Source organism: Toxorhynchites rutilus, chromosome 3 (genome assembly GCF_029784135.1).
Source record: "Toxorhynchites rutilus septentrionalis strain SRP chromosome 3, ASM2978413v1, whole genome shotgun sequence".
NCBI lineage: Eukaryota > Metazoa > Arthropoda > Insecta > Diptera > Culicidae > Toxorhynchites > Toxorhynchites rutilus.
Window position 1 is genome coordinate 291674814 of NC_073746.1, and position 24097 is coordinate 291698910.

Genomic DNA, 24097 nt, shown 5'->3' on the forward strand with positions numbered 1-24097 from the left:
TGCTCCGAGCCGTGATGAACTTACCTGAATGCGGAATAGAGCTTCCGCGGCATCCCGGTGGAAGCGATGAATTTCCCCAGCTGCGTGAAGCTTCTTCTCACGTGCCGCCAGTTGCTTTAGTAGGTTTTGCCAGCAGTTGCTGTGGAATAAAATATGATGGCTGAATTGCTAGTTTCAAAACTTCCGGTGTTCAATGCTTCATCATCTGGGAGCGTTCTACCTCCAAGACATAACGTTATGATAGACCACAAGCAGGTATGATATGCTGTTATTTTACATTTCTATTTTCGCTTATTATTAGTCACGACTCGAAAGTCGAATAATCAGAAACAATTGAATGTGGTTAGTCAGTATTACATGACAATCTATTTCTCGAAATGATGCTACTTTAATCCATTAGCCTATTATTTAATTACCAAAAAAGCGAACCAAATGCAAACGATCAATGAGCTACACATCAAGTAATTTCATTACTCTGCTGAGCGTCTTAGCATCCATGCACCATGAGTGAGACTCGATGGTCTTACACTCAAACTAGCGTTGGCAGAAAACATGTGCTGAAGGGTGAAATGACCAAATTAAAGCTCCTTTTTCAAAAGCTTCAAAATGTTTGTATGTATGGCAGCAGACATCTCTTTCTCTCAGACTGAACGTCAGCTGGGGATTGTACCCAAAAAAAAAAAGTCCAAACGATGTCAACGGGGATCGAACCAAGGCCGACGTGAATGCAAGGCTGTTTTACACGACCACGCTATCCAAATAGCTACTAGTGATGTTGCATAAATGCGCGATAATATTACACCTCATTATAAAATGAAGTTGGAAAGTGATTTCTAAGAGTAAGAGCATAAGAGCTAAGAGTAAGACCGCAGAGCGCATAAACGTGAATCTATATCTTTTTCGGTCTAGGCCGTGTATGGTGCAAAATATGCGAAAAGCTTCAATGCGTGCTTATTTGCAATGTGTCTCTTGTTTCGCTCGCTCATATTGCTCTTATATTGCTATAGCATAGGCTGACCCGTTTTTAACGGGACAGTACCGCTTTTTCGACCCTTTTTGATTGTCCCATATTTTTATCAACTTGTACCATATTTTGAGCATGTATGAAGAAGAAATCATTTTCGACAACTGGAGAAAAAAAAAATTGGTTCTCAAATGGGGATCAACACTAGGGTAGGAGCCTGCCCGTTGGTCTCAAATGTTCATATCTCACGCCTCCACGAAGATCATATGACGACATTTTTAGATCGGGCATGAACTGGAAACACACACCTGGTCTTGGCTTCGAGAACGGGTGTCGAAAGTGGCTAAGTGAGGGGGTGCGAGCGAGTCAGAGCGCTATACCTCTCCCGGGGAAGGCCTCCCGGGTCATGGAGGCCTTGCCAACCCGCTGTCTCCCGGGCAAAGGAGATGCACCCAGAAAATGGAGCTACGTTCACGAAGAATACTTAGAATGCGATCGCCCGAGGAGGGTCCCCGAACTGGAGCTGGTCCTGGAACGGGTGTAAGAGCGAGCGGCCAGCGGCTGGAGGGCGAGGTGCAAGAGCGGGCCACCAGCCGGGTTCAACCCGAAGAGCTACCGCCACACGGAAACAGCAGCCATCGACATCACCCAAGAAACGCTGCGCCTACGAGGCGTGTTGTGACTGCCAGACGGCAGTCGTCCACACTCGTGGGTACCACTAGGCGCCGGATCATGTGGACACACGAAATGAACGAATTCGTGATCCGCGCCTATTACATCTGCACTGCTTTGGAGACGGACATGAGCGGTCGCCCTCGAATACTAACAATGTTCGAGGAAGCGTATCCAGAGTTCGTCGGGAGGCTTGATCAGAACGCGATGAACGCGAGGCGTAGAGCGATAGTACGCAACAATATGCTCTCCCAAACGCAAATCGACGATATCAAGCAGCAGGTGCAGAGAGAAATAAGCTCCAGAAACAACAGAGCAAGCGATGTGTCGAGACGAAGTTCAGTACGGCTGAGCAATTCATTCGCGAGTGGGGCACGCGAATCAGCACCAGTGGAGGCCACAGTACAACAACCCCCTGAGCCGGAAGACCCACAGCTAGATCAACAACTACTACGCGATCTGGTCTTCCACTACGACGAGGCGATCTCACAGTTCCGCGACACAGACCCATTGTCGCGCCCCAGGATCCCGAAGTTGCAGCATTCCCGCAGGCTGACAAGTGCAGTAAAGCTCATGAACGAGCACGTTCTTCCGCTGCACTTGGTTGATGCTGAGAACATGGAGGAGCTGCAACTGAAAGTATACTGCGCTGCTGTGGCGACCGCCAAAAGTTTAGGATACCGTATTAGACCAAGAGGCGGACTGCTCCAACATCTCCGTGAAAGGCGTGAGCCTCCATGGCGAAGGAGATTGGAGCAACGGATCCTAAACAAGCGCGCCGCAATTGGAAGACTGATGGCGTACAAAAGAGGCAGCAGATCGGCGAAATTATGTCGCCAAGTTGCTGTTATCGTGCGGCCTACTGAACGACGCCAGCTAGGAGCTCACCAGCTGACGGAAAAACTCGACACACTGGTACAGCAATTGAGCGTCCTAACTAAACGGCTGAAACGTTACTCTGACTCTGCAAAGCGTCAGGAACAAAATCGGATGTTCAGAGATAACGAAAAGGCGTTCTACGACCACATTAGCGACGAGAAGCCCGACTACCGCGAAGGTTTGCCAGATATTAGCGATGTGACGAACTTCTGGGCTGGTATTAGGGAGACCCCAGTACAACATCGCGACGGGCAAATGTGGTTAAGACGGGAGGAGGAGAGTTGTGGTGAAATTGGAGAGATGCCAGCTATCATCGTCGAAGAAAACGATGTCCGCGAAGCCTCGCGGTACCTGAGGAACTGGGCAGCACCGGGCCCCGATGGTGTTCAGAACTTCTGGCACAAGAAGCTAACCGTCGCACATCCAAAGATAGCTGAGTGCTTCAACAAGGTGCTACGTGACCCACACAACCTCCCTGAATTCGCCACCCGTGGCGTCACATTCCTCCTCCCGAAAGACAGCAACACATTGAACCCATCAAAGTACAGACCGATAACGTGCCTATCGAGTCTGTACAAGATATTAAGCAGCATCATAACCGCCAAAGTATCTGCTCACTGCGAACAACATCACATCATCGCAGAAGAGCAGAAAGGATGCAGGAAAAATACGCATGGCTGCAAAGACCAGGCCATCATCGACGCAGCCATAGTCGGCCAGGCGGTTTATAACCAGCGGAACCTAAGCATGGCCTATATCGATTACAGGAAGGCTTATGACTCCATACCTCACTCGTTTCTCATCCGGGTATTGGAGCTCTACAAAATTGATCCCGTCGTCGTTAGGTTCCTGCAGCATGCGATGAGGCAGTGGAGTACGTCTCTGCACCTCAGTGATGGGGAAAATGTGTTGCAGTCTAGAACGCTGCAGATAAAGAGGGGGATATTTCAAGGCGACTCTTTCAGCCCGCTTTGGTTTTGTCTGGCACTAAACCCCATCAGTAGGACGCTCAATAGAAACGGTCATGGCTATAAAGTAAGGTATGGCGACGGCGCCAACGAAGAAGTGACCCATACCTTTTACATGGACGATCTCAAGGTCTACGCTGATTCACGTCAGCGTCTAGGTGTAGCTATCCGGGTTGTCGAAGATATAAGCAGGGACATCTGCATGGAGTTCGGCCTCGACAAGTGCCGCTGTGTCCACCTGCTGAAGGGACAACTTACCGAATCCGGAGGCTACGAGGTCTATGACGGCGAGTTTATACAAGACATGGTTCGTGGCGAATCCTACAAATACCTTGGATTCCGACAGCTCACCGGGATTCGCCACTCCGACATCAAGACGGAGCTGCGAGACAAGTTCTTGAGTCGAGTGAACTGTGTCCTGAGGACTTTCCTCAACGCGGGGAACAAGGTACGCGCGATCAACACATTCGCGGTTCCCCTGCTGACCTTCAGTTTTGGTGTAGTCAAATGGAGCAAAACTGACCTAGAGGACCTTGAGAGGAGGATGAGGAAAGCATTCAAAGAGGCCGGAATGCACCATCCTCAATCGGCACTGGAGAGAGTTTCACTGCCACGCAAAGAAGGGGGACTTGGAATCGTCGACATTTCTGCACTGTGTGTTGCCCAGGTACGACAACTGCGCGAGTACTTCGCAGAACGCGCCAACCAAAACGCGCTATACCGGGCTGTCTGCACCGCTGACAGAGGATACAGCGCTCTGCACTTGGCGCAAGCGGAGTACCAACTAAACTGCAATCTGCAGACAGTGGAGGAGAAGATTGCAGCTTGGAAGCAGAAGGCAGTGCATGGTGCCCACCCCCATCAACTGGACCGGCCACACGTCGACAAGGCCGCATCTAATCTGTGGCTTTGAAAAATGGAAGGCTAGTCTGGAAAAAACACTGAGACATAGATTCAAAGTAGCATTAGTAAAAAACACATATTGAGATAAATGAAAATATATTGTTTGGTTATTGGACAATGGTCAGAGGAATCATAATTAATTTAATAAAATATTAGAACAAAGAGTCTGTGCTGGTTGCAAATCGTTATATGCAAATATTTTCAAAAATGGAGAACAAATTTCTAGAGTGTACGGAATTCGTGAATTTATGTTATATTTCGTGTCTACCTGGTAGGACCAGTTGAAAGGGTGTTTGTACTATGAACATTATGTGGACAACGTAAAAAATCACGACCAAATGTTGGACCCTTGATAGTTACCACAATTGTGAAACAAAAATTCGATCTTGAATGTGATAACTTCTATAACTAAATATCCAAAAATTCAATTCTGCTTCGCAAAGTTACTCCATCATCTGAATAAGAACGAATGAATTTCGAACGAGAGAACAAAGCAGATAAATCAAAGGAGGTTTGATTGTTTAGTTTTGTCCTCGGTTTTATTCACTCATTCATAAAATTCTTCATAAAATGGCACTTTGTCCCGTGTCCCGTTTTTATTCCTGAACTATTTGGTCAGCCTATATGCTATAGCATATATGTTATACAAACGCTATACCAGTATGGAAGAGAAGAACATTTTTTGTTATTTCTAGGCTCATTTAAAGTAATAAATCGGGATGCCAAAACATGTGCTAAAAATTAATTTTGGGTGTAGTTTTGAGCACAATGATTTCACACCGAGTGAGACTAATTGTTATAGGTGAAAGGATTAAGAAAGAAAATTTGAAATGGGAAACATTTTAATAAATGAAAACTGTTTTCAGATTGTGTAACTAACAAAATTTTAATTTCTCGAAAACTTTAAATTACCTTCAAAGATGAAGAGGAACTTCGATACAAATACCAGGAATAATTGGCTAAGGTGTCTGTCATCGTTGTAGGTACACAACTATCAACACTAGAAGTATAGGATCGAATCGAAGAGGAACTCAAATCAGCGGCACGTTCGTCAATTCACACATTAGGTAGAATCGCAAATTCTCCAAAACTGAGACATTTGCGGATACGAAAGCACAGCTGATAACCCCGTACAACGAAATAAGACCGACCGAGCTATCCGGAGAAACGAACAATTCTGCGTACCTTTTTGGTTGCTTATTAACATTGAACCTATCACGGCGGGGTCAAATGACCCTTTCAAAAGTTTGTCAGAATACTTTAGAAATAACATTATCGCATCGTCATTTGTCGTTACTACTTTCCATAGAAAATACATCAGTGTATTTCCTAATATTTATTCCTTACCTAATTGTGTTAAATAATATACACTGCGTTTCACAACTATAGAAACACTCATTTTTTCTGAGTTTCCAGAGATATGTAAGAAGTAGGTTGAATTGAAGAATATAGTGTAGAATATAACAACTATCTTCATTTAAAAGATTGGCCATTTGAACTTTATTGTTATGTTATATATATAGTATATAACATAACAATAAAGATTTATCTATAGTTATGAAACACTGGAATTTTTATTTTTTGAATGTTTCGCGCCTGAGCATAACAATAAAGTTCAAGTGACCAATCTTTTAAATGAAGATAGTTGTTATATTCTACACTATATACTTCAATTCGACCGACTTCTTTTATATCTCTGGAAAAAGGGAAGTTCAAAATTTTTTTTTATATTCAAATGTCTTTAAAATGACATCATTTACTAGTGTCGCAAATGATAAGATTTGAATTTTTTGAAAACCAAAAAATCATTGAAAATCGGTGTTTTTTAAAAAAAAGATATTTATAAATCTGGTCGGAATAGAGGAAGCAGGTCAAGTTTTCTATACAATGGAAACAATTTCTTCTTTCAGCATTAGTCTAAATAAATTTGAGAATTTATATACGCTTCTGTGAGAAAAGTAGAAGATCATATAGTCATGTGCAAATAGCTTGCCAGACTAGCACCTGTTACTCGAATTTTTCCACCGCCAGTCGTATCCGTAGTACACTCTCCCCAATTGATTCAGTGTAAAACTGAGGCCCCGGCAGCGTTCAGGAAACCTCTTTGACATACGTCACGTCGACCATTAAAATTCAGTGGTTGGGATTATCTAGAATACGTTCACAAAGCTTTCGAGCCCTCGGTTTAGCACGATGTTGCTGTTCCGCAGTTCGGTTGGGTACTATTTGCTTCTTGTAGGTTTTCAAATCATGTCTCTTTTAATCCGCTGGATCATTTCGATGAAGGTACCACATTTCTTGGCCAAGTGACGAATAGAGGCAGATCGATGCTCATGAACACAATTCACGACTGTCCGGTCTAATCCGAGGTTACTAAAACTGGGTTTACATCCATTTCTTGGCAGATAATCCAGGGGATACTCATTGTCAAATTTCTCAATTATTCGTTTCACAATCCTCGGGCAAATGTTCGTCCTTTTTGCGATTTGATTGTATGTTACTTTCTTCTCGGTGTACCAAATGTGAAACACTTTTTTTACGTTTCCAATTCGATTCGCGGCATCTTGAAAACAAATTATCAAACGTAAACAAGTGTCCTGCTGTTATGTCTTTGACAAGTGAGCAAAACTTGTTGTGAATACACGTCCAGAAACTATGCACGTTTTTTCATCAACATGACTCAATAGTCGGATGTTTAGTCGCTATATCCCCCTACGACTCGTCTATCTCATTTCATTCTTCCCCGTCAAATGGAATTCATTGCATTTTGAAGTGACTACCCTCAAAATGAATTCGTTTCACTCTCTCATGTATCCCGTATGCATGTATCGATGTTTGAGTTCAACGTGGTTTGGTATATACCACAGGTAAGCTATATTTTTTTTGTATCGTACATGAACATTACTCACACGTATAAAATAACGTACAGTGTCGTGTTCAGAACAACTGACACAAAATTGAACTCGAAGACACATTAAACTAAAATTTAGTTTAGAATTCTTCCCAAACTCCACGCAGTGCAGTGACGTTCATGATCAGGGCCACTGTCTAAGTTCGTTGATTTGAGTTCAAGGTGGGTAGACAATTAATCGTCCATTAATGGTGTAACTACTTTTTGCATCAAAAAACAAGTTTTCTTTTCACTTCATATGGACGTAAAATAATATTGCGTACGCGGGTGAAGAGATTCGAGTCAGGGGGAAGTGGAAGTTTGGATTAAAGTCAGTTGAATGAAGTGGCAGATTTGTATTCATTAGTCACGTCAATTCGCTCTTACACGCTCTTCAATTCAATTCTATGCATGTTGACGGCGAACGCCGAAGTAGTACTAGTCGAAGCGAATCGACTGAGAGGAGAGTCAATATTCATTTTTCATCTTCGAAGATTTCGGGCCCTGCTCCTTACGCATAATATGCAAGTAAACTTCTACTCTACACTATGCAATAAGTTCACAAAAATACGCCGTAGTCCTGTTCAACTCATTATATTCATGAAATTTATTAATACGTGAAATATGGCACTCTAAAAGTTAGTAAAGCAACAATAAAAAATGAAATGAACTAGTGCACAAAAAGCATTTTCCGTATGATTCGTATCGTACGTGACACAACACAATATCCAAAGCGTTAAAGCACCAAATGGGAATATGATGTATGCAGGTGCAAAGACAGCGAACAAAAGAAAGTGTTGCTCGATTTACCACACATGAGCACGGTGTTCGACGACCTCCAGTTGGGCCTCGGTGTAGATCAGCTGCTTTCCGTTACTGTTTATTGTATTTATGTCCGCCAGGCAACCCCAAGAATGCAGGCATGCAATGCAAAGTTGATAAAGAATGTTGCGTGATAGAAGAGTAGGAAACGGAGAGAAAGAACAGATGTTGCATTCATGGCCGGCAGAGCGTAAGCTATCTATTTACAACGAAGCGACGGTTCGAAGAAAGTATGTATACGGAAGTGGCTTACCTGAGTTGTTCCTGCCGTTTCTCGATGTCCGCCACGTACGGACTGTCACCCCCGATGAGCTTCTGTGCGAACTCCTCGCACTGATTGAACCGCTCCGAACCAACTTCGATGCGGTGCTTCAGGTCGTCGAATTTGTTCTTCAAAATCTACCAAAATAATACACAATGAGCATTAACATATTCGCAAAATTTTGCGTGAGCATCTCATCTCGCATACTCACCAGTAAATGCTCGTAGTCGTGACCGTAATCTTCGGAATTCACCGCCTGCTCCTGTTCCTTGATCCACTGTTCCAAGTCGGCTGACTCCATAAAGTACTCGTGTCGATAGAGGCTTTCCATCAGACGCAGTTGGCGCTGGGCGGCCAGCTTCTGCAGAGATTTCAGCATTTTTTCGATCAGCTGCTGTTTGGCGGCGATCATTTTACTATCCGGGTGCTTAGATGTTACCATGGCCGATGCGGTATGGCCCATTTCCGATACAATCCCGGAGTATGTGTCAAGTTCTAGTTCGATTGCTTTGTGCTTGGTTAAAAGTTTGGTAGCCGAATCACGATCTCGTCCGTAATCGGTTGAGCGCAACACATTGTTGCGTTCGCCAAGCCAAGTTTCGATTTCACCAGCTTCGGATAGATACTGCTGGGCTTTGAGTGAAAGTTCCAATTTCTTGGACCGTTCGGTTGCCTTATCCTGAAGATCGCTCCAGGCAAGTTCTAGTGTGTTACAGAGTTCTTTGACCTGCGATGTCTCTGGATGGTTTTGACTGATGAGAGCTTCCGCAGAAGCGAAAGTTCGATTTATCATCGGTTGATGACCTTCGATTTCTGCCTCGAGTTTTTTGTGCTTCTTGTATAGACTTTGAGCCTGGTGTAAATTCTGTCCGATCACTTCAGAACTGGCAGCTGGCAGACGTTCGTTGATCCACTGCAATTCGGCATCCAATTCGAACACAAACTTGTGGAAACGAAGGCTTTCTTCCAACGCTTCGTGTCGTTTGGCCGCCGGTACCTTCAAGTTCGCGAATTGGTTCTGAAGCTTCTTAGTCTCGTTCTTTATGTTGTTCGCATCGAAGTGACCTTCGTGGGCCATTTCCTCTCCCGAGGTAACAAGCTCAGCTACCTTTGCCTCCCACATGCTAACGTCGTTCTCCAACATCTGATGCTTATTCATCAAATCCTTACAGCTGCGCAGATCGCTGCCGACCTGTTTACTCTGCAGAGCGACATCCAGTTCCTCCAACTTACTCTTAGCATCCTCAATATTACGGTTATGCTCCCGTTGCAATGAAGCCTGCTCCAAACGCCTTCCCTTCTCCAGCGAGGATGAGTTCAGTTCTTTCCATTTCTGGTTAACCGCCGCAAGCATCTGGGCGACCTCTTCGGCTCGATTGTGCGTTTTGATCAACGCTTCGCCCTCCTTGTTTACGGTACGAAGTTGTCCTTCGTTAGCTCGCAGCTCGCGCTCAAAGGCTTTGTGTTTCTGTAATTTCCTCGGGAGGTTCGTCAAATCCTTGTAGCTCTCGTCACTGGCAATCCTGGCCTTGTCCGTCAGCCATGCATTCAGATCATCCACGTCGGCACCGAACTTTTGGAAGTCCTTGGACGCCTGCAGAGCGTTCCGTCTCTTCTGCGCCAGTTGCTTGACCACTTCTCTACGAGCGAGAACCTGGTCGCGTCTCTCGGCGATGTACTTCGCATCATAATGATTATTTTTGATCAACTTATCGGCGCCATCGGAGAAGTTTTTCAAAATTTTGTCCTGCGCTCCGAGGGTATTCTCGAAGTCATTGTGTCGTTTCATGATTGCTTCAACGTCGTCAAGCGAATTTCCAAGATCATCATAGTCGAGGTACGCTTCGTGACTCTTGGTGGTGGCGTCAATCTTGTCCGCTTCACGGTTGAACACTTGCAATTCAACGCACTGCAACAGTTTCTTCTCTTTGATACTCCATGCTGTGTAGAGCGCCTCCTGCTCCGCGGACAGCTTCTGAATCATTTCAGGGACCTCTGAGAGGTTCGGATTGCGCTGCAGCAATTGGTTGCCTAGGTGTGCTAACTGTTTGAACTCATCGTCATGGGCTTTGATTTCCTCACCGAGATCGTTGTGCTGCTTTAGCAGATTCTCGGCCGTTTCCACGTCTCTGGCAGTTTCGTCGGCATTCAGCTGGTTGTGTACACCCTCGATCCAGGCTAGCAACGATTTCGTGCAGTTGGTAAAAATTTGCTGACCGACGGCGTTCTCTAAACGGGAACGGCGTTCTTTTGCCTTCTCTTGGACCTTTTTCCACAGCTCTTGGATATCCTTCTGTTTCTCGGTGACATTGTCCCGCTCGGATGGATAGGAGCTCTTAACTGTATTACCGAGCAGATTGACCCGACTTACCTTCTCTTGAACTGGTGCCAACTCTCGTTCTAAATTTTCGTGACGTCTCTGAAGCGCTTGGACGGTTTTTAGGTCAGGCCCCACTTCAGCTGTATCCAGCTGAGTCATCTTCTCGTTCATCCAGTCGATTGCTTCTTCACAGGTACGATTGAACAGTTCGACACTCGAGGCTCCCTCCAAATTCTTCTCCTTCTGACCTTTGAGGTAATTCAGATGTTCCCACATCTGATGAATTTGTCGTTGGCGAGCCTTAACTTTGTCCAACTGGGAGTGTCCCTGACGGACAAAGTCCTCCACGTCGGAATCGATAGCTTCCACTCGTTTGGACGATGCGGACAGATCCGTGAGAAAGGTCTCGAACTTTCTCTTGGCGGTTTCAACGTTGTCTTTTGGATCGTCTGTGCGGAGCATCTTCTCCTTATCTTTGATCCATTTCTCGAAATCGTCGCACTCTCTGTAAAAACGGAACAAACAAATGGAATCTTCCAACAGTGCGCGTCTTCTCTCGGCCAACTCCTGTAACTGGTCATATGTGCTGTTGATATGCTTCTGACGTTTATCAACACTGTCATTACTATCAATCGTGGTGTCTCCATCGGTACGACGCCTCACCAAGGGTTTGATTTGACTTACCTTAGCGGGTCGAACTCTTTTGACCGGTACTACCTGTTTGACCAGAATTGTTTTCTTCACCTTTTGCATGGCCTTTACTTTCTCAGCCTTGCGAATGAGGCACGGTACTGGACGCGCTTCAACCTCTTTGACGTAGTTGGCTGGTACGAATCCTTCGAGGCCATCCAATTTACGCACGTTCCACCAGTCGGGATTGGCTTTGTTCTGCAGAATCATAATTTCACCTTTGGCCATTTTCATTCCCTGTCCTTCGAAGGGGTAGAGGGCACGAACGTGGGGCAGTAGCTTGTTCTCGGTGACTGTTTTATGTTCCAACCGTTCCACAGGTTCCTCTTCCCAAACCTCCTTCGGTACTAGGCGAGTTTCGTTTACCCATTCCTCCTGTTCCACTTCCTGGGTGGGTTCAGGTTCTGCTGATAGGTCCAAAGTACAAATGCCAGCTTTAATAAGCTTATCGGCTTGTTGATTCAGGTTCAAGATATCCCCTGAGTATGCGTTGAGCTCACCCTGTAGATCACGATGTCTCTGAAGTAGAGCTTGAGCCGACGGTTCGTCCACTCCATAATCGTCGGAAGCTACCAGAGCCATCTTCTCATTCAGCCATGAATCGGCCTCGTTAGCATCGGCGTAATATTGATACGCCTCGGCTGCCTCCTCCAGCTGTCTTCTACGCACGTCGACCAAATCCTCCAGCGCTTTCCAGTGCTCCTGAAGTGATTCAATCTTTGTTTGCACATCTGCTCGTCTGGGATGATTGTCTGTGATGAGTTTCCTGCCCGATTCTTTGATTTGTATTGACTTCGGCTTACGAACCTTCATTTCATCTTCCAAAACTTTGTGTTTTTGCTGAAGCGACACCACAGCGCGTAAATCTTTGGCGGTGATTCCGGCCTTGCAGATACGCTGTTTATCCACCAGCCATCCCTCTTCGTTTTCGTGATCCTCCACGAATTGATAAAAATCGCGTGCTTCGTCCAGCCGTGCTCGCCGTTCCGCGCTGCATCCCTGCAGTTCTTGGTAGGACTTTGCCAGCTCGTCCAATTTCTGGTCGAGCTGGCTGGTGTCTTTCGTTCCGGACTTCTTGTACGCTTCCCCCTGTCTGATGTATCTCCGCTGTGTTTCTCCCAGTGTGGTGACTTGTAGTTCTAGAAGCGAGTGCGCCTGCAACAGTTCTTCAACGCCAAGCAAATGCGGACCAACATCCTCGGAGGCGAACTGGACCTTTAGTGCCGTAATCGTGCTCATAGTGGCGTCAATCTCCCGTAAAAGGTTCATCAATCCGCTCATCTGCGCCAACTTGCTCTTGTGATTCTCCAGCAGATCCAACAGTTCTTTCCACTTCGTGATTATCTCTGTTTCCCGCTTCTGAACCCGATCCTTCCCGTGGTAGTTCTCATTGTGTAGTTCATTGCACATATCCGTCAAATCGTTTAGCCGATCCGTTCGCGCCAAAATATCAGCCGAGATGGCCTCGTGTTTTTTTACCGTGGCGTCTACTTGTCTTAAATTCGCACCATATCTAGGATCGGAGAGTACTTGGATCATCTCGTTCAGGTACCCTTCCCGTAATACTGATTTCTTTTCGAACTTGTAGTTCAGCTGTTCCAACCGTTCCTGGCGCAACAGTTCCTCTCGTAGTGCAACCTCTCGGTTATGTTCAGCATTCTCCAGCGCCCGCCAGGCCTTCTCGATGTCGTTGATCATTTTACCGTCCTGGGGAGTATAGTGTGGCTGGTTGAGGGACTTCAGCAAGGTGTTCACGTGGAAGTACAACGCCTCGATCTCTGATCGTTCCTTATATTTGGGCGGTTTCTCAACGGTACGGTACTCCTTGAAGGCCAACAGTTCCCGCTGGATGCCCTCCACCGAGTTGGGGAAGTTTCGCTTCTCCAGCTCCACCGTTTTGGTCCGAATCCAACTCAGCAGATCGGTGATAAGACTTTCGAACTGCATCTTCTTCTTGTCCGCGTCCATCAGTTTGTTCACGATCTAGACATGCATATTATATGGGAACCGAAAATATGAAGTGAATTTAAATTATTTAAGGGCTCGTGTGGATGCATTACTTACATTCGCAATTCGTTTACCACCCTTCTGTTCGTTCTTCATCCTGGCAAACGTGTGATAGTAGCTCGCCACATAGGTCAGGATCGATTTCTCGTCCGGACGGGCAGTGTCAATATCCTCCGCATCCAGCAACCGCGGTATACCCAGTTCGCGATCAGCCACCTCGAAGGCATGGTTAAGGTTCTCGATGTTTCGCCCCGGCATGAGGCTGTTGTAATCGAACAGGTCGGGCCGATGCGAGTGGATGAGCGCGTTAAAGCCCAACCCCGAGCGCCACGAACCGGTAAAATCGGTAATGTGCACATTCTGGTAGCCCTGGGTTTTACGCTGGCACCACAGCAGCAGAGCGTCTTTGGCGGATTTCTTCTCCGATGATTCGTTTTCTTCATCCTGTTTGGAATTGGGAATAAAATAATTAGCGAATTGCCGCACCCCAAGTATAATTTGGCTGTATCAATAAACACGGCTCGAATTTTAATTCGCTCTCTGCTTTCAGGAATTAACTCACGGATGAATTAGCACTAGTTCTGTTTTGCAGCAGAATTTATCTAATTGACGATTTATTTTTTGCGTTTCTTATCCAACATTCGTTGATTTAGTTTCATCCAGATGAATCATACAGCGCGGAAGCTCGGGAGACACCAAACCGGTTTAGAAAATTCTAGCGCATGTGTTGGCCGGATAATTTATAGGCAACGAGCGGTAATAAACAAACAAGCAAAACAAAAACGCTGCTGGTATGTCTCGAATATGGTGCGGATAAAAATCTACACCAAACTCGATGGTTGCCTGCTATGGACATGCTGATTTTTAACTATTTTCGCAAACGAAACTCGAAACGAAACAGAGCACGCAAAGTAGAATTTCGTTCCCAATAAAAATTAATAGTTTCTTAAAAACCTTATCAATAACAATAATCGTTTGAGGGTCTAAATCATTTGACTTTTCGTTGTAGACCCAGTTTTCATTCATAATATATTCCGTTGTCGTTTAAGCCTTCTTCATTAGAATTTTTGGACTGTTTACCTTGCAAACTTTGTGATTGCTGTTCATTCTAAAGGTGGCCGTACACTGTTTGCCCGAAGGTCAAATATTTGATATTTTTTGACAGATAAGGTTTGATTTGATATTTGTACAAACACTATTTTGTGTGCCACTCTTCAATTTCCAACAGTAGTAAACATTATCAAACACCGAACAAGGAAAAAATCAACTGAAATATTCAAGGTAACCTAACCATATACCGACAGGTTCGAAGAACAGACTGAAAAAATATTTTAGGCATCCAATAATTTAATATTTGCTTGTCGTGTTTTGTGTAGAATATATTTGATCAGTACACGTTGGACAAAATTTATCTGTCAAAAATAGTCAAATATTTGGCTTCGGTCAAACAGTGTATGAGCACCCTAAGAATGAATAAGCGGATGGAATTCCAGATTGCTCGTGCCATTGAGAGGATAGGATAAAATATCACAAAATGAATCATCGAATTTTGTCCGTGGTCAAGTACCCTTTTTCCCAAATGCGGTAGGGATCACCTCTACAAACTGTACTAGACTCATGATGCACCAAAGAACAAAATTTTTAGTACAAGTTTTAGGTGCAAATTTATAACGTTATCTAAATAAACACTAGTTATAGTATGAATTTTAGAAACTTGTTAAATTTTTATGCGTAAATATTTGAGAAGGGGGTGTTTAAAAAACTATAAAATTATATTTAAAATACAATCGGCAAAAAAATTAGAGGAACAGAGTGCGAAGTCGGAAATATTAATGATTTTTGACATGTTAGAACTTCGTGAAAAATCAACGCATACCGATGAGATATACATCATTTTGCTGCTACAACTTTCAGGTACACCCATACCTCGTTCTACGGCCTAGATTCATTCCACGAAACTTGGCCGCAAAGCGAAAAGCCGTATAAGGAATCAGTTATTCTAATACAAATTCATACACATCCATTTGGATCGGTTCCATATTTATAAAATATGTAAGTTACATATAATATGTTACTAAAATATGTTGATAAACCAATCAAAATGCATTTCATCATTTTATTTCATTTGAATCAAAAATACATGCATAACAAGTTGAAGAATTGTTTCTCGTGTAAATCAACATTTCGCAAGCGAGATGATCTTTTTCATTGGCACCCTAAACCATACGTTTTGCCTCGTATTCCGAAAAAATACCTAAATGTCTCAGAGTGTTGATTTTTGCGAAAATTTTTTTTTTCGAGATTAAAGTAGATCTCGACGTTTCATGAAATTATAAGACATCAAAAAAAATCAAAAACACAATTTTCATCGACATCGAAAAAAAGCTTTTTGCCGTTATAGCGAATCATTTTAGGTCGTCAATCGAAAACATGCTTTAATTGAAGAGGGCCGTTATAGCGAAATACCGTATAAAGAGCGTCCAATTAATCTTATCAACCAGCCTTCATTTGGTTCCTAGAATGTTCCTGTAGGACCTTTGCATATATCAGCTTGAGTGAAAAATCATTGAAAGCGTCTCATCGATATGCGTTTATTTTTTCATATTCAGTTATAGCATGTCATAAATCGCAAAAAAATCGCACTCTGTTCCTCTAATTTTTTTTGTCGAGGGATTTCAAGCTTTCGCTGTTTTCACCTTTCTTAAGATATCTCTGCACTTACTTAACCAAGCTCCAATGTCTATATACCAAATACCATAGGCCTCATTTTGTAATTTATGAAACACAAACATTTGGAAAACAGGTATTTTGAAGCGTTGTCACGTCACAAAGATAGGGATTTTTTTTAGTTTATCAGACCAACTTAAGTTCAAACATTTCTATACTTGGGTTTCTCTTGACAAATAATGAGGGTCAACAAACCACAAAATTTGATAAGGATCGGTCCAGAAATAGAGTTGTATGAACTGTCTCAAGAAGTTGTTGTCACGTCACGTGAAGTATGCGATCCATGTGACGTGACAAAATTTTGACTCACTACAAACACTTTTTTTTCGCGTTTTCATGTATAAATCACACAAAATTAGATGATGTTATAGTAAAATTGTGAAAATTTTCTACAAGTATCATCATTTGGAAAATATGTCATAGATAGATTGGCTTGTTGTCAGTTAAATACTTTGGTGACGTGACAACACCTGACGTTTTGCTATTTGGAAATGTTGAACATTAATGATTAGTTTAATTAATTCCATAAACATACGAATGAACTTTGTTCTATAATTTGTCAACAATAGAAGAATGTAGATTCCAGAATATATAATATAATCTTGTTTCGACTTCCGGTTTGCTGATGAAAGTATTAAATGACAAAAATATGGATAACCCATACGATATGGGTATTGAGTGAAAGAGTCTAACCAGCGGAAGCCGAATATCGTATTCCGACGTCATTTTGGAATCAAAGATGGTGATTTTCGGTCCGTTAAAAACGGCTCTAGAAAATCGGAAATGGCATTAAATTCCACAATACGATCGGGAATTTTAGTGTTAGCATATATGCGCGGTGCGCGAAGAAGAATGAAAAAGGAAAATAAAGTTTTTTAGTGAGCAGATAGGATTTGAGCGAGAAGGGGTCAATGTTAGAGTGGGAAGAACTTTAGAGCAACACGTGTGGAGTTAGACAAAAAAGTGCATATACAAATGCACACGTAGCGGTCAACGGTTAACGGTCAACGGTCAAAGTCAACGTTATTGTTAACACGCGAACATAAACGCCCTTAAACATATGCACACACGGATGCATACATAGAGTCAATCAAAAATTTTTATTAGCAAAATCAAATGCGTTCTCCCAGTAGTGAGCACTGCCCGGTGAGCCAGACTTGTGCGAGCCATCGATGACAAGCGTCAGAGTGATCGTGTTAAGTAATTAAGAAGTAAAAACTGGGTGTCGGTTTAGGCAACAAACAAATTCAATAAAAAATATTTTCCAAATGATGATTCTTGTAGGATTTTTTTTCAATTTCACTTTGACATCGTTTTCTTTCTGGAAATCGTGTGATTTATATTTGAAGACGATATAAAATCTGTTTTTTGTGAGTCAAATTGTGTCACTAGCAGTCCTTCGATTTTATGGTCGCTCCAACAGCTAGTTTTTCATTTTGGGCTCTCTCCTACCCAACGTGTGTAATCGAGATGATAGTCATAATTTATTCATTTTAGCCTCGCTAGAACGAGCACTTACCACATCGATTTCAATCTCCTGAATTTGGAAACGAAGAATAATTGTCCAGATTAGGCCAAGAATGAGCCGCGGGTTGTGATCGACTATATCTTCCGCTCCGATGGATTCCAGACGAACCTGCAAAATCAAAGAAAACGGGAAGAAATTAGTTTCACGCCATTCAATTTGTGGCATGATTTTGGACTTATCGTCGCGCCGAGCTAGCGGTTCCAAAAAGCACCTGTCAATAGTTACAAGTACGGCACTGGTATGAAGATAAAAATAAACACCTGTTAAAGGCTACGGTACCGAACGAAAACAAAACAGAAATCTCTGGAATGATCGATTTCAACCATTGGCAACTTACAGTGTGTATGTAATCGATAGACCCTGGATCGTGGCGAGGGGAAACAAACTGAAACAAAACACCGGTGTTGAACCGCACGAGGTGTCCGTACGAAAGTTTGCTGCCTTGGTGGTGCAGATGTGAACTACAGACAACGCGTAATGATCCTTCAGCGAAACGGAATCAATTTGCACTGTGGTACTGTTACGGTGTACGATAACCCGACCGGAGGAATGAGTATTGTAGGTATTACACTTTCTCCTTCTCGTTCCGTCTTTTATACCATCTGTCTGGTGCTGCGGCGTCTCCGGTTTGGTCAAGAAGAAAAGCGCGTAATTGTGGTTTCGTGGGAAATGTGTTCCTTTTGAGTATATTCAATTTCAGACATTATTTGTTGTTATTATGATGCCTATGATAGGAATGAAAGTAGCTTATTAGATAAAGCTGCTCAGTCACGACTAGACTTAGATATTTGAGTTAAAAATCTTAAAACTGGGTGAATACATGAACACTTTTTTAGTTCCCTATTATCAATAATCGCCATGATTTCACCAACAAAATTTGTGCAAAAGCATAGAATATTGTTTGGTTAGGAACAAAAAGAAAAAATTCTGATGTTTTGGCTAGCTCAGTTCTCAGAATTAGCCTGGTCTACGCCGTACTGTTCTTTTTAAATTCCACTTTTTTGAGAATTATTTTTAACTGGGTACGATTAGCAGTTAGAGCAATTCCACGCCAAAACAGCATAAAGCAGCAAATTTTGACCCGACCTTCTCAGATTTTTTTTAAACTTGGTGCTTATGATGAGAGCTTCCAAAAAAACAGAATTTTGATTATCATATGATCAATTTAAAATACGACTGATTTTTGAAAAGAGTGTAATCCAAACCATTGGTATTCATTTCAAAAAATCGTAACTCAAAATCAAGATGTCTGATTAAAATATGATGTTCGACAAAGTTGATGTAAAATCAATGAACTATTTAGGAAAAAAAACATTCCAAATACGCTTTTCAAAATCTTACTCAAAAATTAAATTTAATATTGAAAACAACACCCCCCTCCCTTCGATATTTTTTTTGTATATTTTTATGCAATTTAATAAAATTTGATGTATAGTGGTGCCGGGGTAAACTCTCCTAAATAGAGAAACGAATTTTTGAAAATTTATGAAATTTCAGTACTTTAGTATTTTAGCTTTACAAGAAGAGTTACGCAATAAACCGATTCCACACGCAATTCTGCATGAAAAACTATACAAAGTTTATTGTCCTAAGACTGACCATTTTCGATATACCATCGATAGGGGTGAAAATGGGTTATGGGGGTTAAATTATGTCAAAAATGGAGAAAGTTACTATTAGTAATATCTTGACAAATACAGGTCGGACTCGATTATCCGGAGTATTGATTTTTTTTAACTCCGGATAATCGAATTCTTCGGATAATCGAGTCAAAAAAAAATTTTTTTTATTGTTTTTTTTTGCATGTTTTTTTTGTTTTTTGAATATAAAAGAGGAATTTGATTTTTGATTCATCCCCTTGAAGTCAGAAAACACCTTTCTCATATGAAAAAAATAAATTTATCCAGATTCTCTCAGGAGGTGATAGGATATTTGATGAAAAAAATCCTTCTAGTTCGAATTTCAAAAATGACAGAGTTATACAACTTTTTATCTGTTTCGGACTCTGTTGCCTCAAACAGGCTCTACATTAAAAAGTACGCTACGGAAGACAACTCTGTTGCCTATATTTGAAAGATGAGAAAATTTAGTATAGGATATAGTAGTGGAACATCTAAATTAGGGTATTTTAATAACATTTTGGGAGTGAAAAACTTAAAAGTTAATAATTTTTAATGTGTTATTATTACTTTTATCCTAAAAATTGTACTAATTGGATTGTTCATATCAATTAAATTGAAGCTCTCAAACCGCTTTACAACTTGTTCTTTGACACCCAAATTCTATCTTTCTTAATTTGGCTGCAATATCGATTTGAAGAATTCCTGGTAAAAAATCAAGCAAAATCTCCAAAAATCACTATTTTTACCCCACTGTACATGTAATATCCACTCATATTTCACCTTAACGTTGAAAGGTTACATTTCTTCTTTAAATAAGTCATATTTGAAATATAAAAAAAAAATATTTTTTTCCAAACTGTATATAATCGAGTCCAAAATTGTATATAATCGAATCGCATATAATCGAGTCTGTATATAATCGAGACTGACCTGTATCAAATGAAAGGGATTGACTAGTAGAACACAGTTATTTATTAAAAATGCAAATCCAAAATGGCCGCCACCACAAAGTGGCGCCATATATATATTTTTTTTTCAAAACCACATCAATTTGGGTATCAAATGAAAGTGCTCGACTAGTAGAACATAGCAGATCATGAAAAAATCAAATCCAAGATGGCCACAGTCCACAAATAACTGATTACTTTGTAATGGTTTTATTCAGCTTGCCCTGTTTGTATGTATGTTTAAGTGTTTATAGGATTGCCCCACATTTATTGAAATTTGACCCCGTTCCTGATCACTGATTGTTCTGAAATTTGGAACATACCTTTAATTATACTGCCATTATAAAACTGCTTGAGAATTCAATTTGGCCGCCCCTAAAAAATGGCTGAATGGCTTGACTTGGAGAATAGACTTCATTATGAACAACATAAATTCGAAAAGCTAACCGCCACTAAATATTCGACTATGTATTTTTTGCATTCCCCTCAATACAGGGAAACTTCGATATAGCATACCCTCGTTATAACGTACACATTTTCAAAATCCAAAGGAATAATTTTTTGAATAGTATTTTTCTGAAAGAACAATGGATTTTTTGGATATTTGTGGATATTTTGATACTAAAGCTAGGTTTGTACTTTTAACCAATCCCGAAGTACAATTGTTTTGTGATTCCGGATTCTAAATTAATCAAATTTCAATCAACAGTACGAAGAGAAACATCATGAGAAAGGTTGGCTTCGTCTTCTAGTTGAATTTATACATTAACCTTACTCGAACAGCAACACAATAAAGTAATATAAGCTACGTTTCTGAGTTCTTTATTATGTTTCGATATAACGTACAATTCGATACAACGTACAATTTTGAAAGTAAAATGTATGTTATATCGAAGTTACTCTGTATTGTTATCAAATAAAATGATTTGACTAATAGAATACAGTAAATAATTAAAATATTCCGAAAAAAGTTAGGTAAGAGTAGTATGTAGTATGCTAATGGTACAGATAATTTACTAAAAACTAAAAAATAAAATAAATAAAACAGCTTTTGAGGTTATACGGATTAATGTACTAAAAGCTAGAAAATAATTAGACAAGTAACAGTTAGTAGTTATCACATCCGTTCCTTCATTCATGTTTGAGTTGTTGATAATGTAGTGTATTCTCCGAGTCAAGCCATTCAGCCATTTTTTAGCGGCGGCCAAATTGAATTTTTCAAGATCATAGAATACGCAGTTTAATAATAGCAATAGAATTAAAGGTATGTTCCAAATTTCAGATCAATCAGTGATCAGGAACGGGGTCAAATTTCAATTAATGTGGGGCAATCATACGAACACTCAAACATACATGCAAACAGGGCAAGCTGAATGAAACCATTAAAAAGTAATCAGTTATGTGGGAACTGCGGCCATCTTGGATTTGTATTTTTCATGATCTACTGTGATCTACTAGTCAAGCCCTTTCATTTGATGAGTTGGGAAAAAAAATATGGCACCATCTTGTGGTGGTGTCCATCTTGGATTTGCATTTTTCGTAAATAAATGTATTCTACTAGTCAAGCCCTTTCATTTGTTACCCATATTGATAGAGTTCTGAGAAAATATGTAATCCACCATATTGTTGTGGCCGCCATCTTGGATTTGCATTTTCTATAAATAACTTTGTTCTACTAGTCAAACCCTTTCATTTGAAACCCATATTGATGGGGTTGTGAAAAAATATATATAGCGCCATCTTGGATTTGTATTTTTCATAAATAATTGTATTCTACTAGTCAAGCCCTTTCATTTGATACCCATATTGCTGGGGTTCTGAGAAAATATGTAATCCGCCATCTTGTGGCGGCCATTTTGGATTTTCAGTTTTCATAAATAACTGTATCCTACTAGTCAAGCCCTTTCATTTGATACCCATATTGGCTATTCAATATGGAATTATTATACAAATTATTCAAAATTTTCGACAATCAAAAATAAAATACTCCGGATAATCGAATCCCGGATAATCGAGTCCGACCTGTATTGCGAATATTTTTGAAAGCTGTGAGCCGTTTAATAGGAGACATATTTCCACAACTTCCAATGCATAATACATAACTGTAGTAGAAATAGTTATTATTTAATAATTCATCAAAGTTTGATGTGTAAATAGCCATCAAATTTCACCTCACAAAAAAATCTCATGCCAATCATTATACAGAACTAGTAAAATTGTAAATATTGGATAGAATTATTCTTTAAAGTCTTGCCAGATGATTCATCACTGATTTTGAACATCAAAACATTTTTTCCATTCGAATTTCAATATTTTCGAAATAATCTCTTATGTACATTGAGTGGGGGTGAGAATGGGTCAAGCGCCAATTTGAATTTCATGCCAAACCGATATAGTGATTGTCAGATTTTCATGAAAATTTGTAGTTTTATTCCTCATCGTAAAATATTAGATCAGTATTTTTTATTTTTTTTATGAAGGTGGCCATTTCCATTTTATGGTGATCCGAAAAATCCACATTTTCCCCTTTTTTTTCTCCTAAAATGACCTTTTTCGATAATTCATAACATTTGAACTACTGGACCGATTTAGATGAACGATATATCAAATTAAAGCCAATGAGCTAGTTTTGTTTGAAAACATTACGCTTGAAAAAAAAACATTTTTTGTTTTCGTTATTATTGATTGTAATTGTTTTTCATAGCTTACATGGTTTCGGAACTAAGGTTACCATATTTTTTATATTTTTTCTTGAAAGCTGAGGTTTTTCTACACATCATATCCGAATATCAGAGAGGTGTTTTTTTCCGCTTCGAGTGATTTTGCAAAGTTAACACGTTTTCAGTTTTCATTCAACATTCCTATGCAACTGGACAACATCTATGCTAGAATCCATTTTTTATGCTTATGTGGTATTTCAAGTGGCTTCAAATTGGTATATCGATCATCTGAAACGGCCCGGTAGTTTGAAAGTTATGAATTCAATGAGGAAAAAATGATCTTTCGGCTCCCCACTAAAGAGGAAATGGTCACTTATTTAATTTGATACGTATATCATCCAAATCGGCATAGTAGTTCAAAAGTTATGAATTTAAAAAAAGTAATTTTTTTTAAAGTAATCATTGGTGGAGGAGTCAACGGCGTTCATCGGCGAAAAAGGTAAAGTTAAACCGAAAACGTTCAAAGGCAAGTGCCACAAATGCGGCCGGAAGGGACACATGCAGAAAGATTTCCGCCAGAGGAACAACGGTGAGGCCAACGTAGCTTCAGGAAGCGGTTCTGGGAGCTTTATGGTCAACCGTGAAAAATCTGGCCGGCGGCAGAGCGAAAAGGTCACCTTCAAGTTGGATTCTGGATCAAGTGACCATTTGATTAATGATGCCAGGGTATTTTCGTCGTCTTCAAGACTGGCTGAGCCGATCGTTATCCAAGTTGCCAAGGACGGCGAAACACTCGTGGCGAGAACGAAGGGCGTGATCGATGGCTGCAGCAACAAAGGTGTTCGAGTAAATATCAACGAGGTGCTGTATATCCCCGACCTACGGGATAACCTGATGTCCGTTAAACGACTGGCAATTGCTGGAATTTCGGTGCTGTTTGATGGTCGTCAAGCAGTGTTACGGAAGGAGAACCAAGTGATTGCCACGGCCCATTTGAAGCGCAGTCTGTACGAGCTGGAAATCAACGTGGATCCACCGGCAGCAAACATGTGCGATGCAGAGGCGAGCGAATTGTGGCATCGTCGACTTGGCCATCTCAATGAAAAGGCGATGGCAAAACTGGTGCAGCACAACATGATGAATGGCATCAACGTGAAACCAAAGGCCATTGAGTTATGTGATCCCTGTGTACAAGGTAAGCAGTGCCGCGAACCTTTCAGCGGAACTAGACAGCGA

At 41.2% G+C, this 24097-nt stretch overlaps 1 protein-coding gene across 12 annotated transcripts in view; it reads right to left on the bottom strand.

The window, feature by feature from the left end:
* Positions 1-24097, bottom strand: part of LOC129779522 (spectrin beta chain) — a 173922-nt gene that overhangs the window by 20598 nt on the left and 129227 nt on the right. For 11 of the 12 annotated variants that reach the window (XM_055787053.1, XM_055787046.1, XM_055787054.1 and 8 more), the window contains 6 exons: positions 17624-17740; positions 13435-13821; positions 8572-13353; positions 8352-8497; positions 8087-8152; positions 25-139 (listed from right to left, as the gene is read on the bottom strand). In XM_055787053.1, the coding sequence (XP_055643028.1) occupies positions 25-139; positions 8087-8152; positions 8352-8497; positions 8572-13353; positions 13435-13821; positions 17624-17740 (5613 nt within the window). The remainder of the gene's footprint in view (positions 1-24; positions 140-8086; positions 8153-8351; positions 8498-8571; positions 13354-13434; positions 13822-17623; positions 17741-24097) is intronic. The other variant, XM_055787045.1, reaches the window with a different exon arrangement.